We start from the raw sequence: 22593 nt of genomic DNA on the forward strand, positions 1-22593 counted from the left end.
GACAGGGGGACATGGGGATGGGGACATGGGGATGGGGACACGGTGATGGGGACACGGGGACATGGGGGGGAACGCAGGGATGGGGACATGGGAGGGGGGGACATGGGGATGGGGACTTGGGGACATGGGGATGGGGAGGGGGACAGGGGGATGGGGACTTGGGGACACGGGGATGGGGACATGGGGGACAGGGGGAGACGGGGAGACGGGGATGGGGACATGGGGATGGGGACTTGGGGACATGGGGGACAGGGAGGGGGACAGGGGGATGGGGACATGGGGGACAGGGGGAGATGGGGATGGGGACACGGGGATGGGGACATGGGACAGGGGGACACGGGGATGGGGACTTGGGGGGATATAGAGGGGATATGGGGGGACACGGGGACGGGGGGGACATGGGACAGGGGACATGAGGAGACACAGGACGGGGGCCACACTGGGGTAGGGACATGGGGACGGGGACAGGGGGACATGGGGACACAGGGGGGACATGGGGGGGGACACGGGACAGGGGACATGGGGGGACATGGAGGGGGCTCAGTTGGGGACACCAGTGGGTGACAAAGAGGGAGGACAATGTGTCCCGTTTATGTCCCATTTATGTCCCATTTATGTCCCTTTTGGGTCCCCATTTGGTCCTCATTGGGTCCCCATTGGGGTCCCCATTGGGTCCCCATTTGTGTCCCCATTGGGGTCCCCAAAATACACCAAGTGTCCCCAAAATGCACCTCAAGTGTCCCCAAAACCCTCCTGGTCTCCAAAACACACCAAGTGTCCCCAAAATCCCCCTCAAATGTCCCCAAACCCCTCCTGTCCCCCCCCCCCCCCGCCAAACTATCCCTCCCGTGAGTAGGCCCAAAGCCGCGGTCTTTCCCAGCGGCAGCAGCCGGGCCGGGGAGGGGCGGCGCCGGGCGGGCCGAGCAGGCGAGGCCGGGGCGGTGCAGGCCGCGCCTCGGAGCGGCGCTTCGGCAATTTGCGGTGTCCTTCGGCAATCTCCGGTCATTTCCGGCGGCGCTTCGGCAATCTCCGGTCATTTCCGGCGGCGCTTCGGCAATCTCCGGTCATTTCCGGCGGCGCTTCGGCAATCTCCGCTCCCTTCGGCAATCTCCGGCCGCTTCCGGCGGCACTTCGGCAATCTCCGGCTACTTCCGGCAGCGCTCGGCTCTCGGGTGCAGGGGGCGAGGCTTCGTGGGAGACCGCCTAATTAATTATTCATGAGCGCGTCCCACCGCGGCGGGGGGAGCCCGGCGGTGGCTCCTCAGCCGATATGAACCAAACCAACCGCTCCGTCCCCACCGCCCACCGCTCCCCGCTTCCCCCGAGGGTTTTAGCTGGGCCCGGTGCCCCCTCCCCTCCCCACCGCCTCAATCCCGGCGTTCCCCGCGCGGCGCAGCCCCCCCTACAGCCGCCCAGGCGCTTGGTACGGCCAGGCCACGCCCCCTCCCGCCTCGCGCAGGGGGCGAGTCTATATAAGAAGGCGCCAGCGGTAGCGCCGCTCAGTCGCGCTGTGGAGCGCGAAGCGGCCGGAGGCAAAGAGCGGGGGGGTCCCGCCGGGTGAAGGGGGCACCCGGTGGCCCGTGGGGGCCGTTTCCCCGGTGGGTTTCGGCTGTTGGGGCTTTGTTTGAGTAGCTGCCGGCGGCGTAAGGCCGCAGTTCGGCCGGTACCATGCACGGCGGGCCGCCCTCGGGCGACAGCGCCTGCCCGTTGCGCACCATCAAGCGAGTCCAGTTCGGCATCCTCAGCCCCGATGAGATGGTACCGGAGCGGGGGAAGCGGTGGAGGGACCGGGGTGGAGGGAACGGCGGTTGAGGAGAAACGGCGGGAAATGGCGCCGGAGCAGCGAGAGGGGGGGGACAGAGAAGCCCCGGACGGGGGTGGAGGCCGCGGCGTGGAGCGCCACCCGGAGGATGGGGGAGGCCCTGTGTGGGAAGAGGGAAAAGGGGGAGTTGAGGTGTTTTGGGGTGCCCAGGAGGCGCCTTGGGAGTCCCAGAGGGTACTTAGGGGTGCCCTGGAGGGGGATTGAGGATTTTAGGGTCCCCAGGAGGCATCTGGGGGTGCTCAAGGGGGGTCTTTGGGTGCCATGGAGAGGCCTTGGGGTGCTCAGGGGTGACTTGGAGGGACCCAGGAAGGGGTCTTAGGGTCCTTGGGGTGCTCGGGGTGACTTGGAGGGAGCCAGGAAGGGGTCTCGGGGTCCCTGGGGTGCTCAGGGGTGACTTGGAGGGACCCAGGAAGGGGTCTCAGGGTCCTTGGGGTGCTCGGGGTGACTTGGAGGGACCCAGGAAGGGGTCTCAGGGTCCCTGGGATGCTCAGGGGTGACTTGGAGAGACCCAGGAAGGGGTCTTAGGGTCCTTGGGGTGCTCAGGGCTGACTTGGAGGGACCCAGGAAGGGGTCTCAGGGTCCCTGGGGTGCTCAGGGGTGACTTGGAGGGACCCAGGAAGGGGTCTCAGGGTCCTTGGGGTGCTCAGGGGTGACTTGTAGGGACCCAGGAGGGGGTCTCAGGGTCCTTGGGGTGCTCGGGGTGACTTGGAGGGACCCAGGAAGGGGTCTCAGGGTCCCTGGGATGCTCAGGGGTGACTTGGAGAGACCCAGGAAGGGGTCTTAGGGTCCTTGGGGTGCTCAGGGGTGACTTGGAGGGACCCAGGAAGGGGTCTCAGGGTCCCTGGGGTGCTCAGGGGTGACTTGGAGGGACCCAGGAAGGGGTCTCAGGGTCCTTGGGGTGCTCAGGGGTGACTTGGAGGGACCCAGGAAGGGGTCTCAGGGTCCTTGGGGTGCTCGGGGTGACTTGGAGAGACCCAGGAAGGGGTCTCGGGGTTCCTGGGGTGCTCAGGGTCACTTGGAGGGACCCAGGAAGGGGTCTCAGGGTCTTGGGGTGCTCAGGGGTGACTTGGAGGGACCCAGGAAGGGGTCTCAGGGTCCTTGGGGTGCTCGGGGTGACTTGGAGAGACCCAGGAAGGGGTCTCGGGGTTCCTGGGGTGCTCAGGGTCACTTGGAGGGACCCAGGAAGGGGTCTCAGGGTCCCTGGGATGCTCAGGGGTGACTTGGAGGGACCCAGGAAGGGGTCTCAGGGTCCTTGGGGTGCTCGGGGTGACTTGGAGGGACCCAGGAAGGGGTCTCAGGGTCCTTGGGGTGCTCGGGGTGACTTGGAGGGACCCAGGAAGGGGTCTCAGGGTCCTTGGGGTGCTCAGGGGTGACTTGGAGGGACCCAGGAAGGGGTCTCAGGGTCCTTGGGGTGCTCAGGGGTGACTTGGAGGGACCCAGGAAGGGGTCTCAGGGTCCTTGGGGTGCTCGGGGTGACTTGTAGGGACCCAGGAAGGGGTCTCAGGGTCCTTGGGGTGCTCGGGGTGACTTGGAGGGACCCAGGAAGGGGTCTCAGGGTCCCTGGGGTGCTCAGGGGTGACTTGGAGGGACCCAGGAAGGGGTCTCAGGGTCCTTGGGGTGCTCAGGGGTGACTTGGAGGGACCTGAGGGTGCCCTGAAGGGTTTTGGGGTGCACAGGAGGGACATGGGGGTCCTGGGTGTCCCCTGGAGCTTCCTTGGGGTCCCCAAGGGGCGATCTGAGGTGTTGGGGGGTCCCCAGGAGTCCAGTGGGGGAGGGAGTCTTGGGGTGTCCCACAACTTTTGGGGTGTCCTGGGGGTGTTTAGGAGCTGAACTGGGGGGGCTCCCCCTGTGCCTCAGTTTCCCCTCACCCCCATTTCTCCCCCCCACCCCAGAAACGCATGTCGGTGACCGAGGGGGGCATCAAGTACCCCGAAACCACAGAGGGGGGCCGCCCCAAACTGGGGGGGCTGATGGACCCTCGCCAGGGCGTCATCGAGAGGACGGGGCGCTGCCAGACCTGTGCCGGTGAGGGGGGACCCCCAAATCTGGGGGGGGGATGTTGGGAGGAGTTACCCCTCTTTTTTGGGGGGAGGGGCTGCTCTGTTTTGGGGGGCTCCTCCCTGTCACCCCAAAAGTGGGTGATACCCTCAACACCCCATTCCCCCCCAGCCCATTTTGGGGTCTCCTTCCTAATTGTGGGGAGTTTTGGGGACCCCCTTTGTATATTTGGGGGGGGGGGTTAAAAGGGGGCGATTCCCCATTTCCCCCAATTCTTCCTTAATTTCTTAACCCCCCCACCATACACACACACTTGGGGGGGGGGGTCTCCTATTTTGGGGGGGGTCCTTCTCTTTGGGGAGGTTCCTTCTGGTTTTGGGAGGCTCTCATCTTTTTGGGGGGGTCCTCTTTGGGGGGGAGGGATCTAATTTTGGGGGGGAATCCCCATTTTTTGGGGAGGAATCTCCTTCAATCCCCCAATATGGTCCTGGATTCCCACTGGGACCCTCCCCCAAGCTTAGGGGGGGTGTTCCCCATATCCCACCCCCCCAAAATAACGGGGTGTCCCCCCCCAGGGAACATGACGGAGTGTCCGGGTCACTTTGGTCACATCGAACTGGCCAAACCTGTGTTCCACGTGGGATTTTTGGGCAAAACCATGAAAATCCTGCGCTGCGTTTGCTTCTTCTGCTCCAAACTGCTGGTGGATTCGGTGAGAATCACCCCAAAAAACACGGGGAGGGGGCAGCGGGGCCCCCCCAAACCGCACTCATTGGGGTGACCCCAAAGGAGCCTGGAGTGGCTTGGAAGTGGTTGCATTTGTACACAACAACCCCAAAACTGACGTTTATGTCCCCAAAACCACCATTTATGTCCCCAAACCACCCCTTTGTCCCCCAAGCCCACCATTTATGTCCCCAAACCACCCCTTTGTCCCCCAAGCCCACCATTTATGTCCCCAGACCACCCCTTTGTCCCCCCAAAACCATCATTTGTTTCCCCAAGCCCACCATTTATGTCCCCAAACCACCCCTTTGTCCCCCCAAACCCACCATTTATGTCCCCAAACCACCCCTTTGTCCCCCCAAGCCCACCATTTATGTCCCCAAACCACCCCTTTGTCCCCCAAGCCCACCATTTATGTCCCCAAACCACCCCTTTGTCCCCCCAAACCCACCATTTATGTCCCCAAACCACCCCTTTGTCCCCCCAAGCCCACCATTTATGTCCCCAAACCACCCCTTTGTCCCCCAAGCCCACCATTTATGTCCCCAAACCACCCCTTTGTCCCCCAAGCCCACCATTTATGTCCCCAAACCACCCCTTTGTCCCCCCAAACCCACCATTTATGTCCCCAAACCACCCCTTTGTCCCCCCAAAACCACCATTTATGTCCCCAAACCACCCCTTTGTCCCCCAAGCCCACCATTTATGTCCCCAAACCACCCCTTTGTCCCCCAAACCCACCATTTATGTCCCCAAACCACCCCTTTGTCCCCCCAAACCCACCATTTATGTCCCCAAACCACCCCTTTGTCCCCCCAGAACCACGATTTATGTCCCCAAACCACCCCTTTGTCCCCCCAGAACCACGATTTATGTCCCCAAACCACCCCTTTGTCCCCCAAACCCACCATTTATGTCCCCAAACCACCATTTATGTCCCCAAACCACCACTTTGTCCCCCCAAACCCACCATTTATGTCCCCAAACCACCCCTTTGTCCCCCCAAACCCACCATTTATGTCCCCAAACCACCCCTTTGTCCCCCCAAACCCACCATTTATGTCCCCAAACCACCCCTTTGTCCCCCAAGCCCACCATTTATGTCCCCAAACCACCCCTTTGTCCCCCCAAACCCACCATTTATGTCCCCAAACCACCCCTTTGTCCCCCAAACCCACCATTTATGTCCCCAAACCACCCCTTTGTCCCCCCAAACCACCATTTATGTCCCCAAACCACCCCTTTGTCCCCCCAAGCCCACCATTTATGTCCCCAAACCCACCATTTATGTCCCCAAACCACCCCTTTGTCCCCCCAACCCACCATTTATGTCCCCAAACCACCCCTTTGTCCCCCCAAACCCACCATTTATGTCCCCAAACCACCCCTTTGTCCCCCAAACCCACCATTTATGTCCCCAAACCACCCCTTTGTCCCCCAAAACCACCATTTATGTCCCCAAACCACCCCTTTGTCCCCCCAAACCACCATTTATGTCCCCAAACCACCCCTTTGTCCCCCCAAACCCACCATTTATGTCCCCAAACCACCCCTTTGTCCCCCAAACCCACCATTTATGTCCCCAAACCACCCCTTTGTCCCCCAAACCCACCATTTATGTCCCCAAACCACCCCTTTGTCCCCCAAGCCCACCATTTATGTCCCCAAACCACCCCTTTGTCCCCCAAACCCACCATTTATGTCCCCAAACCACCCCTTTGTCCCCCAAACCCACCATTTATGTCCCCAAACCACCCCTTTGTCCCCCAAAACCACCATTTATGTCCCCAAACCACCCCTTTGTCCCCCCAAACCACCATTTATGTCCCCAAACCACCCCTTTGTCCCCCCAAACCCACCATTTATGTCCCCAAACCACCCCTTTGTCCCCCAAGCCCACCATTTATGTCCCCAAACCACCCCTTTGTCCCCCAAACCCACCATTTATGTCCCCAAACCACCCCTTTGTCCCCCAAACCCACCATTTATGTCCCCAAACCACCCCTTTGTCCCCCAAAACCACCATTTATGTCCCCAAACCACCCCTTTGTCCCCCAAAACCCACCATTTATGTCCCCAAACCACCCCTTTGTCCCCCAAACCCACCATTTATGTCCCCAAACCACCCCTTTGTCCCCCAAGCCCACCATTTATGTCCCCAAACCACCCCTTTGTCCCCCCAAACCCACCATTTATGTCCCCAAACCACCCCTTTGTCCCCCCAAAACCACCATTTATGTCCCCAAACCACCCCTTTGTCCCCCAAACCCACCATTTATGTCCCCAAACCACCCCTTTGTCCCCCCAAACCACCATTTATGTCCCCAAACCACCCCTTTGTCCCCCAAACCCACCATTTATGTCCCCAAACCACCCCTTTGTCCCCCCAAACCACCATTTATGTCCCCAAACCACCCCTTTGTCCCCCAAAACCACCATTTATGTCCCCAAACCACCCCTTTGTCCCCCAAACCCACCATTTATGTCCCCAAACCACCCCTTTGTCCCCCAAACCCACCATTTATGTCCCCAAACCACCCCTTTGTCCCCCAAACCCACCATTTATGTCCCCAAACCACCCCTTTGTCCCCCCAAACCCACCATTTATGTCCCCAAACCACCCCTTTGTCCCCCCAAACCACCATTTATGTCCCCAAACCCACCATTTATGTCCCCAAACCACCCCTTTGTCCCCCCAAACCCACCATTTATGTCCCCAAACCACCCCTTTGTCCCCCCAAACCACCATTTATGTCCCCAAACCCACCATTTATGTCCCCAAACCACCCCTTTGTCCCCCAAACCCACCATTTATGTCCCCAAACCACCCCTTTGTCCCCCCAAACCCACCATTTATGTCCCCAAACCACCCCTTTGTCCCCCCAAACCCACCATTTATGTCCCCAAACCACCCCTTTGTCCCCCCAAACCACCCCTTTGTCCCCCCAAACCCACCATTTATGTCCCCAAACCACCCCTTTGTCCCCCCAGAACCACGATTTATGTCCCCAAACCACCCCTTTGTCCCCCCAAACCACCATTTATGTCCCCAAACCACCCCTTTGTCCCCCCAAACCCACCATTTATGTCCCCAAACCACCCCTTTGTCCCCCCAAAACCACCATTTATGTCCCCAAACCACCCCTTTGTCCCCCCAAAACCATCATTTGTCTCCCCAAACCCACCATTTATGTCCCCAAACCCACCATTTATGTCCCCAAACCCACCCTTTGTCCCCCCAAACCCACCCTTTGTCCCCCCAAACCCACCCTTTATGCCCCCAAACCCCCCCTTTGTCCCCCCGAGCCCCCCATTCGTGCCCCCAAAGTGACGTTTTTTGCCGGAACGGCGCTTTTTTTGGGCAGAACAACCCCAAGATCAAGGACATCCTGGGCAAGTCCAAGGGGCAGCCCAAGAAGCGGCTGACGCACGTGTACGACCTGTGCAAGGGCAAGAACATCTGCGAGGGGGGCGAGGAGATGGACCACAAATTCGGCGTGGAGCAGCCCGAGGGCGACGAGGACCTCACCAAGGAGAAGGTGGGGACCCCTGGGCCCCCAAATCCCTCCTGTGGGCCCCCAAATCCCTCCTGTGGGCCCCCAAATCCCTCCTGTGGGCCCCCAAATCCCTCCTGTGGGCCCCAGAATCCTCCCTTGGGCCACCAAAACCCTCCTGTCTGCCCCCAAATCCTTCTTGGGGCGCCCAGAACCCTCCTTTGGGTCCCCAGGATCCTCCTTATATCACCCCAGTGACCCTATTAATGCCTCATTTGGGCTCTGACACCCCCAATATCCCCCCAGTGACCCCATTAACACCCCATGTCCCCCCATAGGACCCCATTACCACCCCAATATCACCCCAGTGACCCCATTAACCCCCCAATGTCCTCCCATAGGACCCCATTACCACCCCAATATCACTCCAATGACTGCATTAACACCCCATGTCCCCCCATAGGACCCCATTAACACCCCAATATCACCCCAATGACCCCTTTAACACCCCAATGTCCCCCAATAGGACCCCATTACCACCCCAATATCACCCCAGTGACCCCATTAACCCCCCAATGTCCCCCCATAGGGCCACGGGGGCTGCGGGCGCTACCAGCCCTGGATCCAACCCCTCTTAATGTCCCATTACCACCCCAATATCACCCCAGTGACCCCATTAACACCCCATGTCCCCCCATAGGACCCCATTAACACCCCAATATCCCCCCAGTGACCCCATTAACACCCCAATGTCCCCCCATAGGACCCCATTACCACCCCATTACCACCCCAATGACCCCATTACCACCCCAATGTCCCCCCATAGGACCCCATTAACACCCCAATATCCCCCCAGTGACCCCATTAACACCCCAATGTCCCCCCATAGGACCCCATTACCACCCCAATGACCCCATTAACACCCCAATGTCCCCCCATAGGACCCCATTACCACCCCAATATCACCCCAATGACCCCATTAACACCCCAATGTCCCCCCATAGGACCCCATTAACACCCCAATATCACCCCAATGACCCCATTAACACCCCATGTCCCCCCATAGGACCCCATTACCACCCCAATATCACCCCAATGACCCCATTAACACCCCAATGTCCCCCCATAGGACCCCATTAACACCCCAATATCACCCCAGTGACCCCATTAACACCCCAATGTCCTCCCATAGGACCCCATTAACACCCCAATATCACCCCAATGACCCCATTAACACCCCATGTCCCCCCATAGGACCCCATTAACACCCCAATATCACCCCAATGACCCCATTAACACCCCATGTCCCCCCATAGGACCCCATTAACACCCCAATATCACCCCAATGACCCCATTAACCCCCCAATGTCCCCCCATAGGACCCCATTACCACCCCAATATCACCCCAATGACCCCATTAACACCCCAATGTCCCCCCATAGGACCCCATTACCACCCCAGTATCACCCCAATGACCCCATTAACACCCCATGTCCCCCCATAGGACCCCATTAACACCCCATGTCCCCCCATAGGACCCCATTACCACCCCAATGACCCCATTAACACCCCAATGTCCCCCCATAGGACCCAATTAACACCCCAATATCACCCCAGTGACCCCATTAACACCCCATGTCCCCCCATAGGACCCCATTAACACCCCAATATCCCCCCGATGACCCCATTAACACCCCAATATCCCCCCAGTGACCCCATTAACACCCCCGTGTCCCGCCATAGGACCCCATTACCACCCCAATGACCCCATTAACACCCCATGTCCCCCCATAGGACCCCATTACCACCCCAATATCACCCCAATGACCCCATTAACCCCCAAATGTCCCCCCATAGGACCCCATTAACACCCCAATATCACCCCAATGTCCCCATTAACACCCCATGTCCCCCCATAGGACCCCATTACCACCCCAATGTCCCCCCATAGGACCCCATTACCACCCCAATGTCCCCATTAACACCCCATGTCCCCCCATAGGACCCCATTACCACCCCAATGTCCCCCCATAGGACCCCATTGCCACCCCAATATCACCCCAATGACCCCATTAACACCCCATGTCCCCCCATAGGACCCCATTACCACCCCAATGACCCCATTAACACCCCATGTCCCCCCATAGGACCCCATTACCACCCCAATGTCCCCCCATAGGACCCCATTACCACCCCAATATCACCCCAATGACCCCATTAACCCCCCAATGTCCCCCCCTAGGGCCACGGGGGCTGCGGGCGCTACCAACCGCGCATCCGCCGCTCGGGGCTGGAGCTCTACGCCGAATGGAAACACGTGAACGAGGATTCCCAAGAGAAGAAGATCCTGCTGAGCCCCGAGCGCGTCCACGAGATCTTCAAGCGCATTTCGGACGAGGAGTGCTTCGTGCTGGGCATGGACCCCAAATTCGCGCGCCCCGAGTGGATGGTCTGCACCGTCCTGCCCGTGCCCCCCCTCTCCGTGCGCCCCGCCGTCGTCATGCAGGGCTCGGCGCGCAACCAGGTGGGCTTTGGGGGGGGTCTCGGGGGGTTTGGGGGTGACTTTGGGGGTCCCAGGGGTGATATTGGGGTGTTAATGGGGTCACTGGGGCGGTATTGGGGTCCCTGGGGCAGGGCTCCATGTGCAACCAGGTGGGCTTTGGGGGGGGTCTCGGGGGGTTTGGGGGTGACTTTGGGGGTCCCAGGGGTGATATTGGGGTGTTAATGGGGTCCCTGGGGTGGTATTGGGGTCCCTGGGCAGGGCTCCATGTGCAACCAGGTGGGCTTTGGGGAGGGTTTTGGGGGGGTTGGGGGTGACTTTGGGGGTCCCAGGGGTGATATTGGGGTGTTAATGGGGTCACTGGGGTGGTATTGGGGTCCCTGGGCAGGGCTCCATGTGCAACCAGGTGGGGGTTTGGGGTGACTATTGGGGTCTTTGGGGGTTTGGGGGTGACTTTGGGGGTCCCAGGGGTGATATTGGGGTGTTAATGGGGTCACTGGGGCGGTATTGGGGTCCCTGGGGCAGGGCTCCATGTGCAACCAGGTGGGCTTTGGGGGGGTTTCGGGGGGTTTGGGGGTGACTTTGGGGGTCCTAGGGGTGATATTGGGGTGTTAATGGGGTCACTGGGGCGGTATTGGGGTCCCTGGGCAGGGCTCCATGTGCAACCAGGTGGGCTTTGGGGAGGGTTTTGGGGGGTTTGGGGGTGACTTTGGGGGTCCCAGGGGTGATATTGGGGTGTTAATGGGGTCCCTGGGGTGGTATTGGGGTCCCTGGGCAGGGCTCCATGTGCAACCAGGTGGGCTTTGGGGAGGGTTTTGGGGGGGTTGGGGGTGACTTTGGGGGTCCCAGGGGTGATATTGGGGTGTTAATGGGGTCACTGGGGCGGTATTGGGGTCCCTAGGGCAGGGCTCCATGTGCAACCTGGTGGGGGTTTGGGGTGACTGTTGGGGTCTTTGGGGGGTTTTGGGGTGACTTTGGGGTCCCTGGGACACTATTGGTGTCTCTGGGGGGTTTTGGGGTGACTGTAGGGCTCCCTGGGGCACTATTGGGGTGACTTTGGGGGTCCCTGGGGCACTATTGGGGTGACTTTGGGGGTCCCTGGCCACTACTGAGGTTCCTGGGCCACTATTGGGGTGACTTTGGGGGTCCCTGGCCACTACTGAGGTCCCTGGGGCACTATTGGGGTGACTTTGGGGGTCCCTGGGCCACTATTGGGGTGACTTTGGGGGTCCCTGGGCCACTATTGGGGTGACTTTGGGGGTCCCTGGGGGCTTTTGGGGTGACTTTGGGGGGTCCTCGATACCACTCGGGGTGTCCCCACTTCTTGTGCTCTGTGATCCCTTTGGTGGTTCCTGCTGCACTTGGGGGGGGGTTTCCCCTTCACTGCTTGCACCCCATTAACTTTGGGGTCCCCCCTTTAACTTTGGGGTCTCCCTATTAATTTTGGGGTCCCCCCCTCTAATTTTGGGGTCCCCCAGGACGACCTGACCCACAAACTGGCCGACATCGTCAAGATCAACAACCAACTGCGGCGCAACGAGCAGAACGGGGCGGCCGCGCACGTCATTGCCGAGGACGTCAAGCTCCTGCAGTTCCACGTGGCCACCATGGTGGACAACGAGCTGCCCGGGCTGCCCAGGGTCAGAGGGGGGTCCCCCAAAAACCCCTGCACCCCAAAACCCCTCCCTGCGCCCCCAAACCCTCCCCGTGCCCCCCAAATCCGCAGCAGAACCCAAGGATGGTTGGTCTCCCCCATACCCTCATCTCTCTCCTCTTTGGAGGGTTTTAGGGTGTCAACCACCCCCTGAACCCCCAGTTTTCACCTCCCCAGGCTGTGTAGATGTAGGGGGGTCCCCCAAAAACCCCTGCACCCCAAACCCCTCCCTGCGCCCCCAAACCCTCCCCGTGCCCCCCAAATCCCCAGCAGAACCCAAGGATGGTTGGTCCCCCCCATACCCTCATCTCTCTCCTCTTTGGAGGGTTTTGGGGTGTCAGTCACCCCCTGAACCCCCAGTTATCACCCCCCAGGCCATGCAGATGTTGGGGGGTCCCCCAAAAACCCCTGCACCCCAAAACCCCTCCCTGCGCCCCCAAACCCTCCCGGTGCCCCCCAAATCCCCAGCAGAACCCAGGGATGGTTGGTCCCCCCCATACCCTCGTCTCTCTCCTCTTTGGAGGGTTTTGGGGTGTCAGCCACCCCCTGAACCCCCATTTTTAGCTTCCCCAGGCTCTGTAGATGTTGGGGGGGTCCCCCAAAAACCCCTGCACCCCAAAACCCCTCCCTGCGCCCCCAAACCCTCCCGGTGCCCCCCAAATCCCCAGCAGAACCCAGGGAGGGTTGGTCCCCCCATACCCTCATCTCTCTCCTCTTTGGAGGGTTTTAGGGTGTCAGCCACCCCCTGAACCCCCAGTTATCACCCCCCAGGCCATGCAGATGTTGGGGGGGTCCCCCAAAAACCCCTGCACCCCAAAACCCCTCCCTGCGCCCCCAAACCCTCCCCGTGCCCCCCAAATCCCCAGCAGAACCCAGGGAGGGTTGGTCCCCCCCATACCCTCGTCTCTCTCCTCTTTGGAGGGTTTTGGGGTGTCAACCACCCCCTGAACCCCCAGTTATCACCCCCCAGGCCATGCAGATGTTGGGGGGGTCCCCCAAAAACCCCTGCACCCCAAAACCCCTCCCTGCGCCCCCAAACCCTCCCCGTGCCCCCCAAATCTCCAGCAGAACCCAGGGATGGTTGGTCCCCCCATACCCTCATCTCTCTCCTCTTTGGAGGGTTTTGGGGTGTCAGTCACCCCCTGAACCCCCATTTTTAGCCTCCCCAGGCTGTGTAGATGTTGGGGGGTCCCCCCAAAAACCCCTGCACCCCAAAACCCCTCCCTACGCCCCCAAACCCTCCCCGTGCCCCCCAAATCCCCAGCAGAACCCAGGGATGGTTGGTCCCCCCCATACCCTCATCTCTCTCCTCTTTGGAGGGTTTTGGGGTGTCAGTCACCCCCTGAACCCCCAGTTTTCACCTCCCCAGGCTGTGTAGATGTAGGGGGGTCCCCCAAAAACCCCTGCACCCCAAACCCCTCCCTGCGCCCCCAAACCCTCCCCGTGCCCCCCAAATCCCCAGCAGAACCCAGGGATGGTTGGTCCCCCCCATACCCTCATCTGTCTCTTCTTTGGAGGGTTTTGGGGTGTCAGTCACCCCCTGAACCCCCATTTTTAGCCTCCCCAGGCTGTGTAGATGTTGGGGGGTCCCCCCAAAAACCCCTGCACCCCAAAACCCCTCCCTGCGCCCCCAAACCCTGCCCGTGCCCCCCAAATCCCCAGCAGAACCCAGGGAGGGTTGGTCTCCCCCATACTCTCGTCTCTCTCTTCTTGGGAGGGTTTTAGGGTGTCATCCACCCCCTGAACCCCCATTTTTAGCCTCCCCAGGCTGTGTAGATGTTGGGGGGTCCCCCAAAAACCCCTGCACCCCAAAACCCCTCCCTGCGCCCCCAAACCCTCCCCGTGCCCCCCAAATCCCCAGCAGAACCCAGGGAGGGTTGGTCCCCCCATACCCTCATCTCTCTCCTCTTTGGAGGGTTTTGGGGTGTCAGTCACCCCCTGAACCCCCAGTTATCACCCCCCAGGCCATGCAGATGTTGGGGGGGTCCCCCAAAAACCCCTGCACCCCAAAACCCCTCCCTGCGCCCCCAAACCCTCCCGGTGCCCCCCAAATCCCCAGCAGAACCCAGGGAGGGTTGGTCCCCCCCATACCCTCATCTCTCTCCTCTTTGGAGGGTTTTAGGGTGTCAGCCACCCCCTGAACCCCCAGTTATCACCCCCCAGGCCATGCAGATGTTGGGGGGTCCCCCAAAAACCCCTGCACCCCAAAACCCCTCCCTGCGCCCCCAAACCCTCCCCGTGCCCCCCAAATCCCCAGCAGAACCCAGGGAGGGTTGGTCTCCCCCATACCCTCGTCTCTCTCCTCTTTGGAGGGTTTTGGGGTGTCAGCCACCCCCTGAACCCCCAGTTATCACCCCCCAGGCCATGCAGATGTTGGGGGGGTCCCCCAAAAACCCCTGCACCCCAAAACCCCTCCCTGCGCCCCCAAACCCTCCCCGTGCCCCCCAAATCCCCAGCAGAACCCAGGGAGGGTTGGTCTCCCCCATACCCTCGTCTCTCTCCTCTTTGGAGGGTTTTGGGGTGTCAGCCACCCCCTGAACCCCCAGTTATCACCCCCCAGGCCATGCAGATGTTGGGGGGTCCCCCAAAAACCCCTGCACCCCAAAACCCCTCCCTGCGCCCCCAAACCCTCCCCGTGCCCCCCAAATCCGCAGCAGAACCCAAGGATGGTTGGTCTCCCCCATACCCTCATCTGTCTCTTCTTTGGAGAGTTTTGGGGTGTCAACCACCCCCTGAACCCCCATTTTTAGCCTCCCCAGGCTGTGTAGATGTTGGGGGGTCCCCCCAAAAACCCCTGCACCCCAAAACCCCTCCCTGCGCCCCCCAAATCCTCCCCATGCCCCCCAAATCCCCATCACAAGCCAGAGGTGGATCTGGGGACCCCAACCTCCCACTCTCCCCCTTTACCACCAAACCCTGGGGGCACTTTTGGGGTGTCCAACCCCCCCTGAACCCCCATTTTTCACCCCCCCAGGCCATGCAAAAGTCGGGGGGGTCCCCAAAAACCCCTACACCCCCAAATCCCTCCCTGCGCCCCCCAAATCCTCCTTGTGCCCCCCTAATCCCCATCACAACCCAGAGGTGGATCTGGGGACCCCAACCTCCCACTCTCCCCCTTCACCACCAAACCCCGGGGGCACTTTGGGGTGTCCAACCCCCCCTGAACCCCCATTTTTCACCCCCCCCAGGCCATGCAAAAGTCGGGGCGCCCTCTCAAGTCCCTGAAGCAGCGGCTGAAGGGCAAGGAGGGGAGGGTGCGGGGCAACCTGATGGGCAAGCGCGTGGACTTTTCGGCTCGCACCGTCATCACCCCCGACCCCAACCTGGCCATCGACCAGGTGGGCGTCCCCCGCTCCATCGCCGCCAACATGACCTTCGCTGAGATCGTCACCCCCTTCAACATCGACAGGTATTTGGGGTGAAAAGTGGGGATTTTGGGGGTGCTGGGGTGCTCTTTGGGGTCTCTATAGGGGGTTTTGGGGGTTTGGGGGGGATTTTTGGGGAGGGGGGATCCGGGCTCGTCCCCCGCTCCATCGTCACCAATGTCACCTTGGCCGAGATCGTCACCCCCTTCAACACGGACAGGTATTTGGGGTGAAAAGTGGTGATTTTGGGGGTGCTGGGGTGCTCTTTGGGGTCTCTATAGGGGGTTTTGGGGGGTTATTTGGGGGTTATTGGGGGATTGGGGGGGATTTTTGGGGAGGGGGGATCCGGGCTCGTCCCCCGCTCCATCGTCACCAACGTCACCTTGGCCGAGATCGTCACCCCCTTCAACATGGACAGGTATTTGGGGTGAAAAGTGGTGATTTTGGGGGTGCTGGGGTGCTCTTTGGGGTCTCTATAGGGGATTTTGGGGTGTCTATAGGGGTTATTTGGGGGGGTTTTGGGGAGGGGGATCCGGGCTCGTCCCCCGCTCCATCGTCACCAATGTCACCTTGGCCGAGATCGTCACCCCCTTCAACATGGACAGGTATTTGGGGTGAAAAGTGGGGATTTTGGGGGTGCTGGGGTGCTCTTTGGGGTCTCTATAGGGGGTTTTGGGGGGGGTTATTGGGGGTTATTGGGGGTTTGGGGGGATTTTTGGGGAGGGGGGATCCGGGCTCGTCCCCCACTCCATCGTCCCCAATGTCACCTTGGCCGAGATCGTCACCCCCTTCAACATGGACAGGTATTTGGGGTGAAAAGTGGGGATTTTGGGGGTGCTGGGGTGCTCTTTGGGGTCTGTATAGGGGATTTTGGGGTGTCTATAGGGGTTATTAGGGGGTTATTTGGGGGAATGGGGGGGAGGGATCCGGGCTCGTCCCCCGCTCCATCGTCACCAACGTCACCTTGGCCGAGATCGTCACCCCCTTCAGCATGGACAGGTATTTGGGGTGAAAAGTGGGGATTTTGGGGGTGCTGGGGTGCTCTTTGGGGTCTCTATAGGGGGTTTTGGGGGGTTATTTGGGGGTTATTGGGGGTTTGGGGGGGATTTTTGGGGAGGGGGGATCCGGGCTTGTCCCCCGCTCCATCGTCACCAATGTCACCTTGGCCGAGATCGTCACCCCCTTCAACATGGACAGGTATTTGGGGTGAAAAGTGGGGATTTTGGGGGTGCTGGGGTGCTCTTTGGGGTCTCTATAGGGGGTTTTGGGGGGGTTTATGGGGCTGCAGGACCTGGTGCATCAGGGAAACACCCGGTGCCCTGGGGGGACTTGGGGGACATTCAGTGGGACTTGGGGGACATTGAGGGGCACTGAGAGGACTTGGGGGACATGTGGGGTCCCCCAGGGTGACAGTGACCCCCTGATGTCCCCAAATGTCCCCTGGTGTCCCCAAACGTCCCCCCCAGGCTGCAGGAGCTGCTGCAACACCCACTACCCTGGGGACACATGGGGGGACATTCAATGGGACATGGGGGACATTCAGTGGGACTTGGGGGACACTGAGGGGACTTGGGGGACACGAGGGGTCCCCCAGGGTCACAGTGACCCCCCCAGTGTCCCCAACTGTCCCCATGATGTCCCCAAAGGCTGCAGGAGCTGGTTCGAAGGGGGAACAGCCAGTACCCAGGGGCCAAATACATCATCCGGGACAATGGCGACCGCATCGACCTGCGCTTCCACCCCAAACCCAGCGACCTGCACCTCCAGATCGGATACAAGGTGAGGGGGACACCCCAAAAACCATGGGGGACACCCCCAAAATGATGGGGGGCACCCCACCCCCCCTCCCAGCTGGGAAATGCGCCCCCAAATTGGGGTTTGGGGGAGGAAAAGGGGGTTTAGGGACTGGGAGTTATGGGGAGTTATTTGGGCTCAACCCCTGGTTTTGGGGTCCCCAAAGAGCCCAAATACTTTGGGGTGGCACCCTATAGTTTTTGGGGTGTCACCCTATAGTTTTTGGGGTCCCCCTCTGAGTTTTGGGGTCCCCAAAAGCTTCATTTTGGGGGCCAAACCCCTGATTTTGGTGTCACCAGGACCTGAGGATTTGGGGCCAAATCCTGGGGTTCAGAGTCCCTGAAATCTGTGGGTTTGGGGGTTCAGTCCCTGGTTTTGGGGTTCCCAAAGGACCCCAATATCTTGGGGTCCCCCCTGAGTTTTTGGGGTCACCCCTGGAGTTTTGGGGTCCCCAAAAGCTTCATTTTGGGGGCCAAACCCCTGATTTTGGTGTCACCAGGACCTGAGGATTTGGGGCCAAATCCTGGGGTTCAGAGTCCCTGAAATCTGTGGGTTTGGGGGTTCAGTCCCTGGTTTTGGGGTCCCCATAGGGCCCCAATATCTTGGGGTCCCCCCTGAGTTTTTGGGGTCACCCCTGGAGTTTTGGGGTCCCCAAAAGCTTCATTTTAGGGGCCAAAGCCCTGATTTTGGTGGCACAAGGAGCTGAGGATTTGGGGCCAAATCCTGGGGTTTAGGGTCCCTGAAATCTGTGGGTTTGGGGGTTCAGTCCCTGGTTTTGGGGCTCCCATAGGACCCCAGTATCTTGGGGTGTCACCTCATAATTGTTGGGGTCCCCCCAAGTTTTGGGGTCCCAAAAAGCTTCATTTTGGGGGCTCACCCCCTGATTTTGGTATCACCAGGACCTGAGGATTTGGGGCCAAATCCTGGGGTTCAGAGTCCCTGAAATCTGTGGGTTTGGGGGTTCAGTCCCTGGTTTTGGGGTCCCCATAGGGCCCCAATATCTTGGGGTCCCCCCCGAGTTTTCTGGGGTTCCCCCCGAGTTTTGGGGTCCCCAAAAGCTTCATTTTGGGGGCCAAACCCCTGCCTTTGATATCACAAGGACCTGAAGTTTTGGGGCCAAATCTTGGCTTTTACCTCCTCCCAAACGCTGAATTTTGGGGGGGAACCCCTTCCTTTTACTTCTCCCCCATTATTGGGGTGCACCCCCCATATTTTGGGGTGCGGGGTGACCCCCAAACCGTGTTCCCCCCCTAGGTGGAGCGACACATGTGTGATGGGGACATCGTCATCTTCAATCGACAACCCACGCTGCACAAGATGTCCATGATGGGCCATAGGGTCCGCATCCTGCCCTGGTCCACGTTCCGGCTCAACCTCAGGTACCCCAAGACCGCCCCGGCACCCCCAAACTGCCCGTGGCACCCCAAAGTTGTCCCTGTCACCCCAAAGTTGTCCCCGTCACCATAAAGTGTCCCTGTCACTTTAAATGTCCCGCTGTAGGGTCCTGGTGCCACCAAACCTGCGCTGTCCCTTTAAATCTGGCCAAATGGCCCCAAATCTGCCCCACGGCATTGGGGACACCCCAAGATTGTCCCCTGCACCCCCAAACTGCCCCCGGCACCCCAAAGTTGTCCCCGTCACCATAAAGTGTCCCTGTCACTTTAAATGTCCCGCTGTAGGATCCCGGTGCCACCAAACCTGCGCTGTCCCTTTAAATCTGGCCAAATGGCCCCAAATCTGCCCCACGGCATTGGGGGGACCCCAAGACCGCCCCGGCACCCCAAAGTTGTCCCTGTCACCCCAAAGTTGTCCCCGTCACCATAAAGTGTCCCTGTCACTTTAAATGTCCCGCTGTAGGATCCCGGTGCCACCAAACCTGCGCTGTCCCTTTAAATCTGGCCAAATGGCCCCAAATCTGCCCCATGGCATTGGGGGGACCCCAAGATTGTCCCCTGCACCCCCAAACTGCCCCCGGCACCCCAAAGTTGTCCCTGTCACCCCAAAGTTGTCCCCGTCTCCATAAAGTGTCCCTGTCACTTTAAATGTCCCGCTGTAGGGTCCTGGTGCCACCAAACCTGCGCTGTCCCTTTAAATCTGGCCAAATGGCCCCAAATCTGCCCCACGGCATTGGGGGGACCCCAAGATTGTCCCCTGCACCCCCAAACTGCCCCTGTCACCCCAAAGTTGTCCCTGTCACCCCAAAGTTGTCCCCGTCTCCATAAAGTGTCCCTGTCACTTTAAATGTCCCGCTGTAGGGTCCTGGTGCCACCAAACCTGCGCTATCCCTTTAAATCCTCCCAAATGGCCCCAAATCTGCCCCACGGCATTGGGGGGACCCCAAGATTGTCCCCAGCACCCCCAAACTACCGGTGGCACCCCAAAGTTGTCCCTGTCACCCCAAAGTTGTCCCCGTCACCATAAAGTGTCCCTGTCACTTTAAATGTCCCGCTGTAGGGTCCTGGTGCCACCAAACCTGCGCTGTCCCTTTAAATCTGGCCATATGACCCCAAATCTGCCCCACAGCATTGGGGGGACCCCAAGATTGTCCCCAGCACCCCAAACCTGCTCTGCCGCAGGGTCCTAGTGCCCCCAGCCCTGAGCTGGTCCCCTTTAAACTGCTCCTGTGTCCCCAAACTGCCCCCTATCACCCCCAAACCCCCTCCCTATCACCCCCAAACTGCCCCCTATCACCCCAGAAACTGCCCCATTGCTCCCCAGACCTGCTCCCTATCACCCCAAGATTATCCCTTGTCACCCCATTCAAACTGTGCTGCAGGGTCCTAGTGCCCCCAGCCTTGGGCAGGACCTGTTCAAGCTCTTCTAGTGACCCCAAACTGCCCCCTATCACCCCCAAACCCCCTCCCTATCACCCCCAAACTGCCCCCCATCACCCCCCCGTGTCCCCCCAGCGTCACCACCCCCTACAACGCTGATTTCGACGGGGACGAGATGAACCTGCACCTGCCCCATTGCTCCCCAAACCTGCTCTGCTGCAGGGTCCTAGTGCCCCCAGCCCTGTGCAGGACCTGTTCAAACTCTTCTAGTGACCCCAAACTGCCCCCTATCACCCCCAAACCCCCTCCCTATCACCCCCAAACTGCCCCCCATCACCCCCCCGTGTCCCCCCAGCGTCACCACCCCCTACAACGCTGATTTCGACGGGGACGAGATGAACCTGCACCTGCCCCATTGCTCCCCAAACCTGCTCTGCTGCAGGGTCCTAGTGCCCCCAGCCCTGTGCAGGACCTGTTCAAACTCTTCTAGTGACCCCAAACTGCCCCCTATCACCCCCAAACCCCCTCCCTATCACCCCCAAACTGCCCCCCATCACCCCCCCGTGTCCCCCCAGCGTCACCACCCCCTACAACGCTGATTTCGACGGGGACGAGATGAACCTGCACCTGCCCCATTGCTCCCCAAACCTGCTCTGCTGCAGGGTCCTAGTGCCCCCAGCCCTGTGCAGGACCTGTTCAAACTCTTCTAGTGACCCCAAACTGCCCCCTATCACCCCCAAACCCCCTCCCTATCACCCCCAAACTGCCCCCCATCACCCCCCCGTGTCCCCCCAGCGTCACCACCCCCTACAACGCTGATTTCGACGGGGACGAGATGAACCTGCACCTCCCGCAGTCCCTGGAGACCCGCGCCGAGATCCAGGAGCTGGCGATGGTGCCGCGCATGATCGTCACCCCCCAGTCCAACCGGCCCGTCATGGGCATCGTGCAGGACACGCTCACCGCCGTGCGCAAGTTCACCAAGCGCGACGTCTTCCTCGAGCGGGTGCGTACCCCAACTTTTGGCCTCCAAACCCCCCCGTTTCGGCTCCAAACTGCACCATTTCGGCTCCAAAACGCCCGATTTTGGGCTCGTTTGGGGGCATCTTTGGAGCTCAGGATGGGTTGTACGGGTGGTTCCAGGCATGTTTGGCCCATCCCCACTGCCTTGTGTGGGGTTTTTGGGGTGTCCCCCTATTCTGGGGTGCGCTGAGGGGGTCCCCCCATTCTGGGGTGCACTGAGGGGTCAATTTTGGGGTCTCAGGAGGGGTTTTGGGGCCATTTCTGGCCCATTTTGGGGCCATTTCTGGACCATTTTGGGACCATTTCTCCCCCATTTCTGGGCCCGTTTTCCCCCACCTGTGGATATTTCGGGGTCCCCCCATTTCAGGGTGCAATAAGGGGGTGTCCCCCTATTCTGGGGTGCGCTGAGGGGGTCCCCCCATTCTGGGGTGCACTGAGAGGTCAATTTTGGGGTCTCAGGACGTGTTTTGGGGGCCATTTCTGACCCATTTTAGGGCCATTTCTGGCCCATTTTGGGGCCATTTCTGGCCCATTTCCAGACCCATTTACCCCCACATGCAGGTGTTTTGGGGTCCCCCCATTTCAGGGTGCAATAAGGGGGTGTCCCCCTATTCTGGGGTGCACTGAGGGGGTCCCCCCATTCTGGGGTGCACTGAGAGGTCAATTTTGGGGTTTCAGGAGGGGTTTTGGGGGCCATTTCTGGACCATTTTGGGCCATTTCTCCCCCATTTCCAGACCCATTTACCCCCACATGCAGGTGTTTTGGGGTCCCCCCATTTCGGGGGTCACTAAGGGGGTGTCCCCCTATTCTGGGGTGCACTGAGGGGGTCCCCCCATTCTGGGGTGCACTAAGGGGTCATTTTTGGGGTCTCAGGAGGTGTTTTGGGGGCCATTTCTGACCCATTTTAGGGCCATTTCTGGACCATTTTGGGGCCATTTCTCCCCCATTTCCAGACCCATTTACCCCCACATGCAGTTGTTTTGGGGTCCCCCCATTTTGGGGCTCACTAAGGGGGTGTCCCCCTATTCTGGGGTGCACTGAGGGGGTCCCCCCATTCTGGGGTGCACTGAGGGGTCAATTTTGGGGTCTCAGGACGTGTTTTGGGGGCCATTTCTGACCCATTTTGGGGCCATTTCTGGACCATTTAGGGCCATTTCTGACCCACTTTAGGGCCATTTCTTGCCCGTTTTCCACCATTTCCGGACCCGTTTACCCCCACATGCAGGTGTTTTGGGGTCCCCCCATTTCGGGGGTCACTAAGGGGGTGTCCCCCTATTCTGGGGTGCACTGAGGGGTCAATTTTGGGGTCTCAGGATGTGTTTTGGGGGCCATTTCTGACCCATTTTAGGGCCATTTCTGGACCATTTAGGACCATTTCTGGACCATTTAGGGCCATTTCTTGCCCGTTTTCCCCCATTTCTGGGCCCGTTTTCCCCCACCTG

The 22593-nt window shown here is 60.0% G+C and overlaps 1 protein-coding gene across 1 annotated transcript in view; it reads left to right on the plus strand.

The window, feature by feature from the left end:
- The first annotated feature begins 1492 nt into the window (after positions 1–1492).
- Positions 1493–22593, plus strand: part of POLR2A (RNA polymerase II subunit A) — a 75693-nt gene continuing 54592 nt past the window's right edge. The window contains exons 1-10 of the mRNA XM_065859058.2: positions 1493–1758; positions 3715–3847; positions 4396–4532; positions 7912–8085; positions 10283–10564; positions 12019–12180; positions 15383–15603; positions 17206–17338; positions 18608–18732; positions 20923–21133. Of these exons, the coding sequence (XP_065715130.2) occupies positions 1669–1758; positions 3715–3847; positions 4396–4532; positions 7912–8085; positions 10283–10564; positions 12019–12180; positions 15383–15603; positions 17206–17338; positions 18608–18732; positions 20923–21133 (1668 nt within the window). The 5' untranslated portion in view covers positions 1493–1668. The remainder of the gene's footprint in view (positions 1759–3714; positions 3848–4395; positions 4533–7911; positions 8086–10282; positions 10565–12018; positions 12181–15382; positions 15604–17205; positions 17339–18607; positions 18733–20922; positions 21134–22593) is intronic.

The sequence above is a fragment of the Patagioenas fasciata genome, chromosome 29, assembly GCF_037038585.1.
Source record: "Patagioenas fasciata isolate bPatFas1 chromosome 29, bPatFas1.hap1, whole genome shotgun sequence".
Lineage (NCBI taxonomy): Eukaryota > Metazoa > Chordata > Aves > Columbiformes > Columbidae > Patagioenas > Patagioenas fasciata.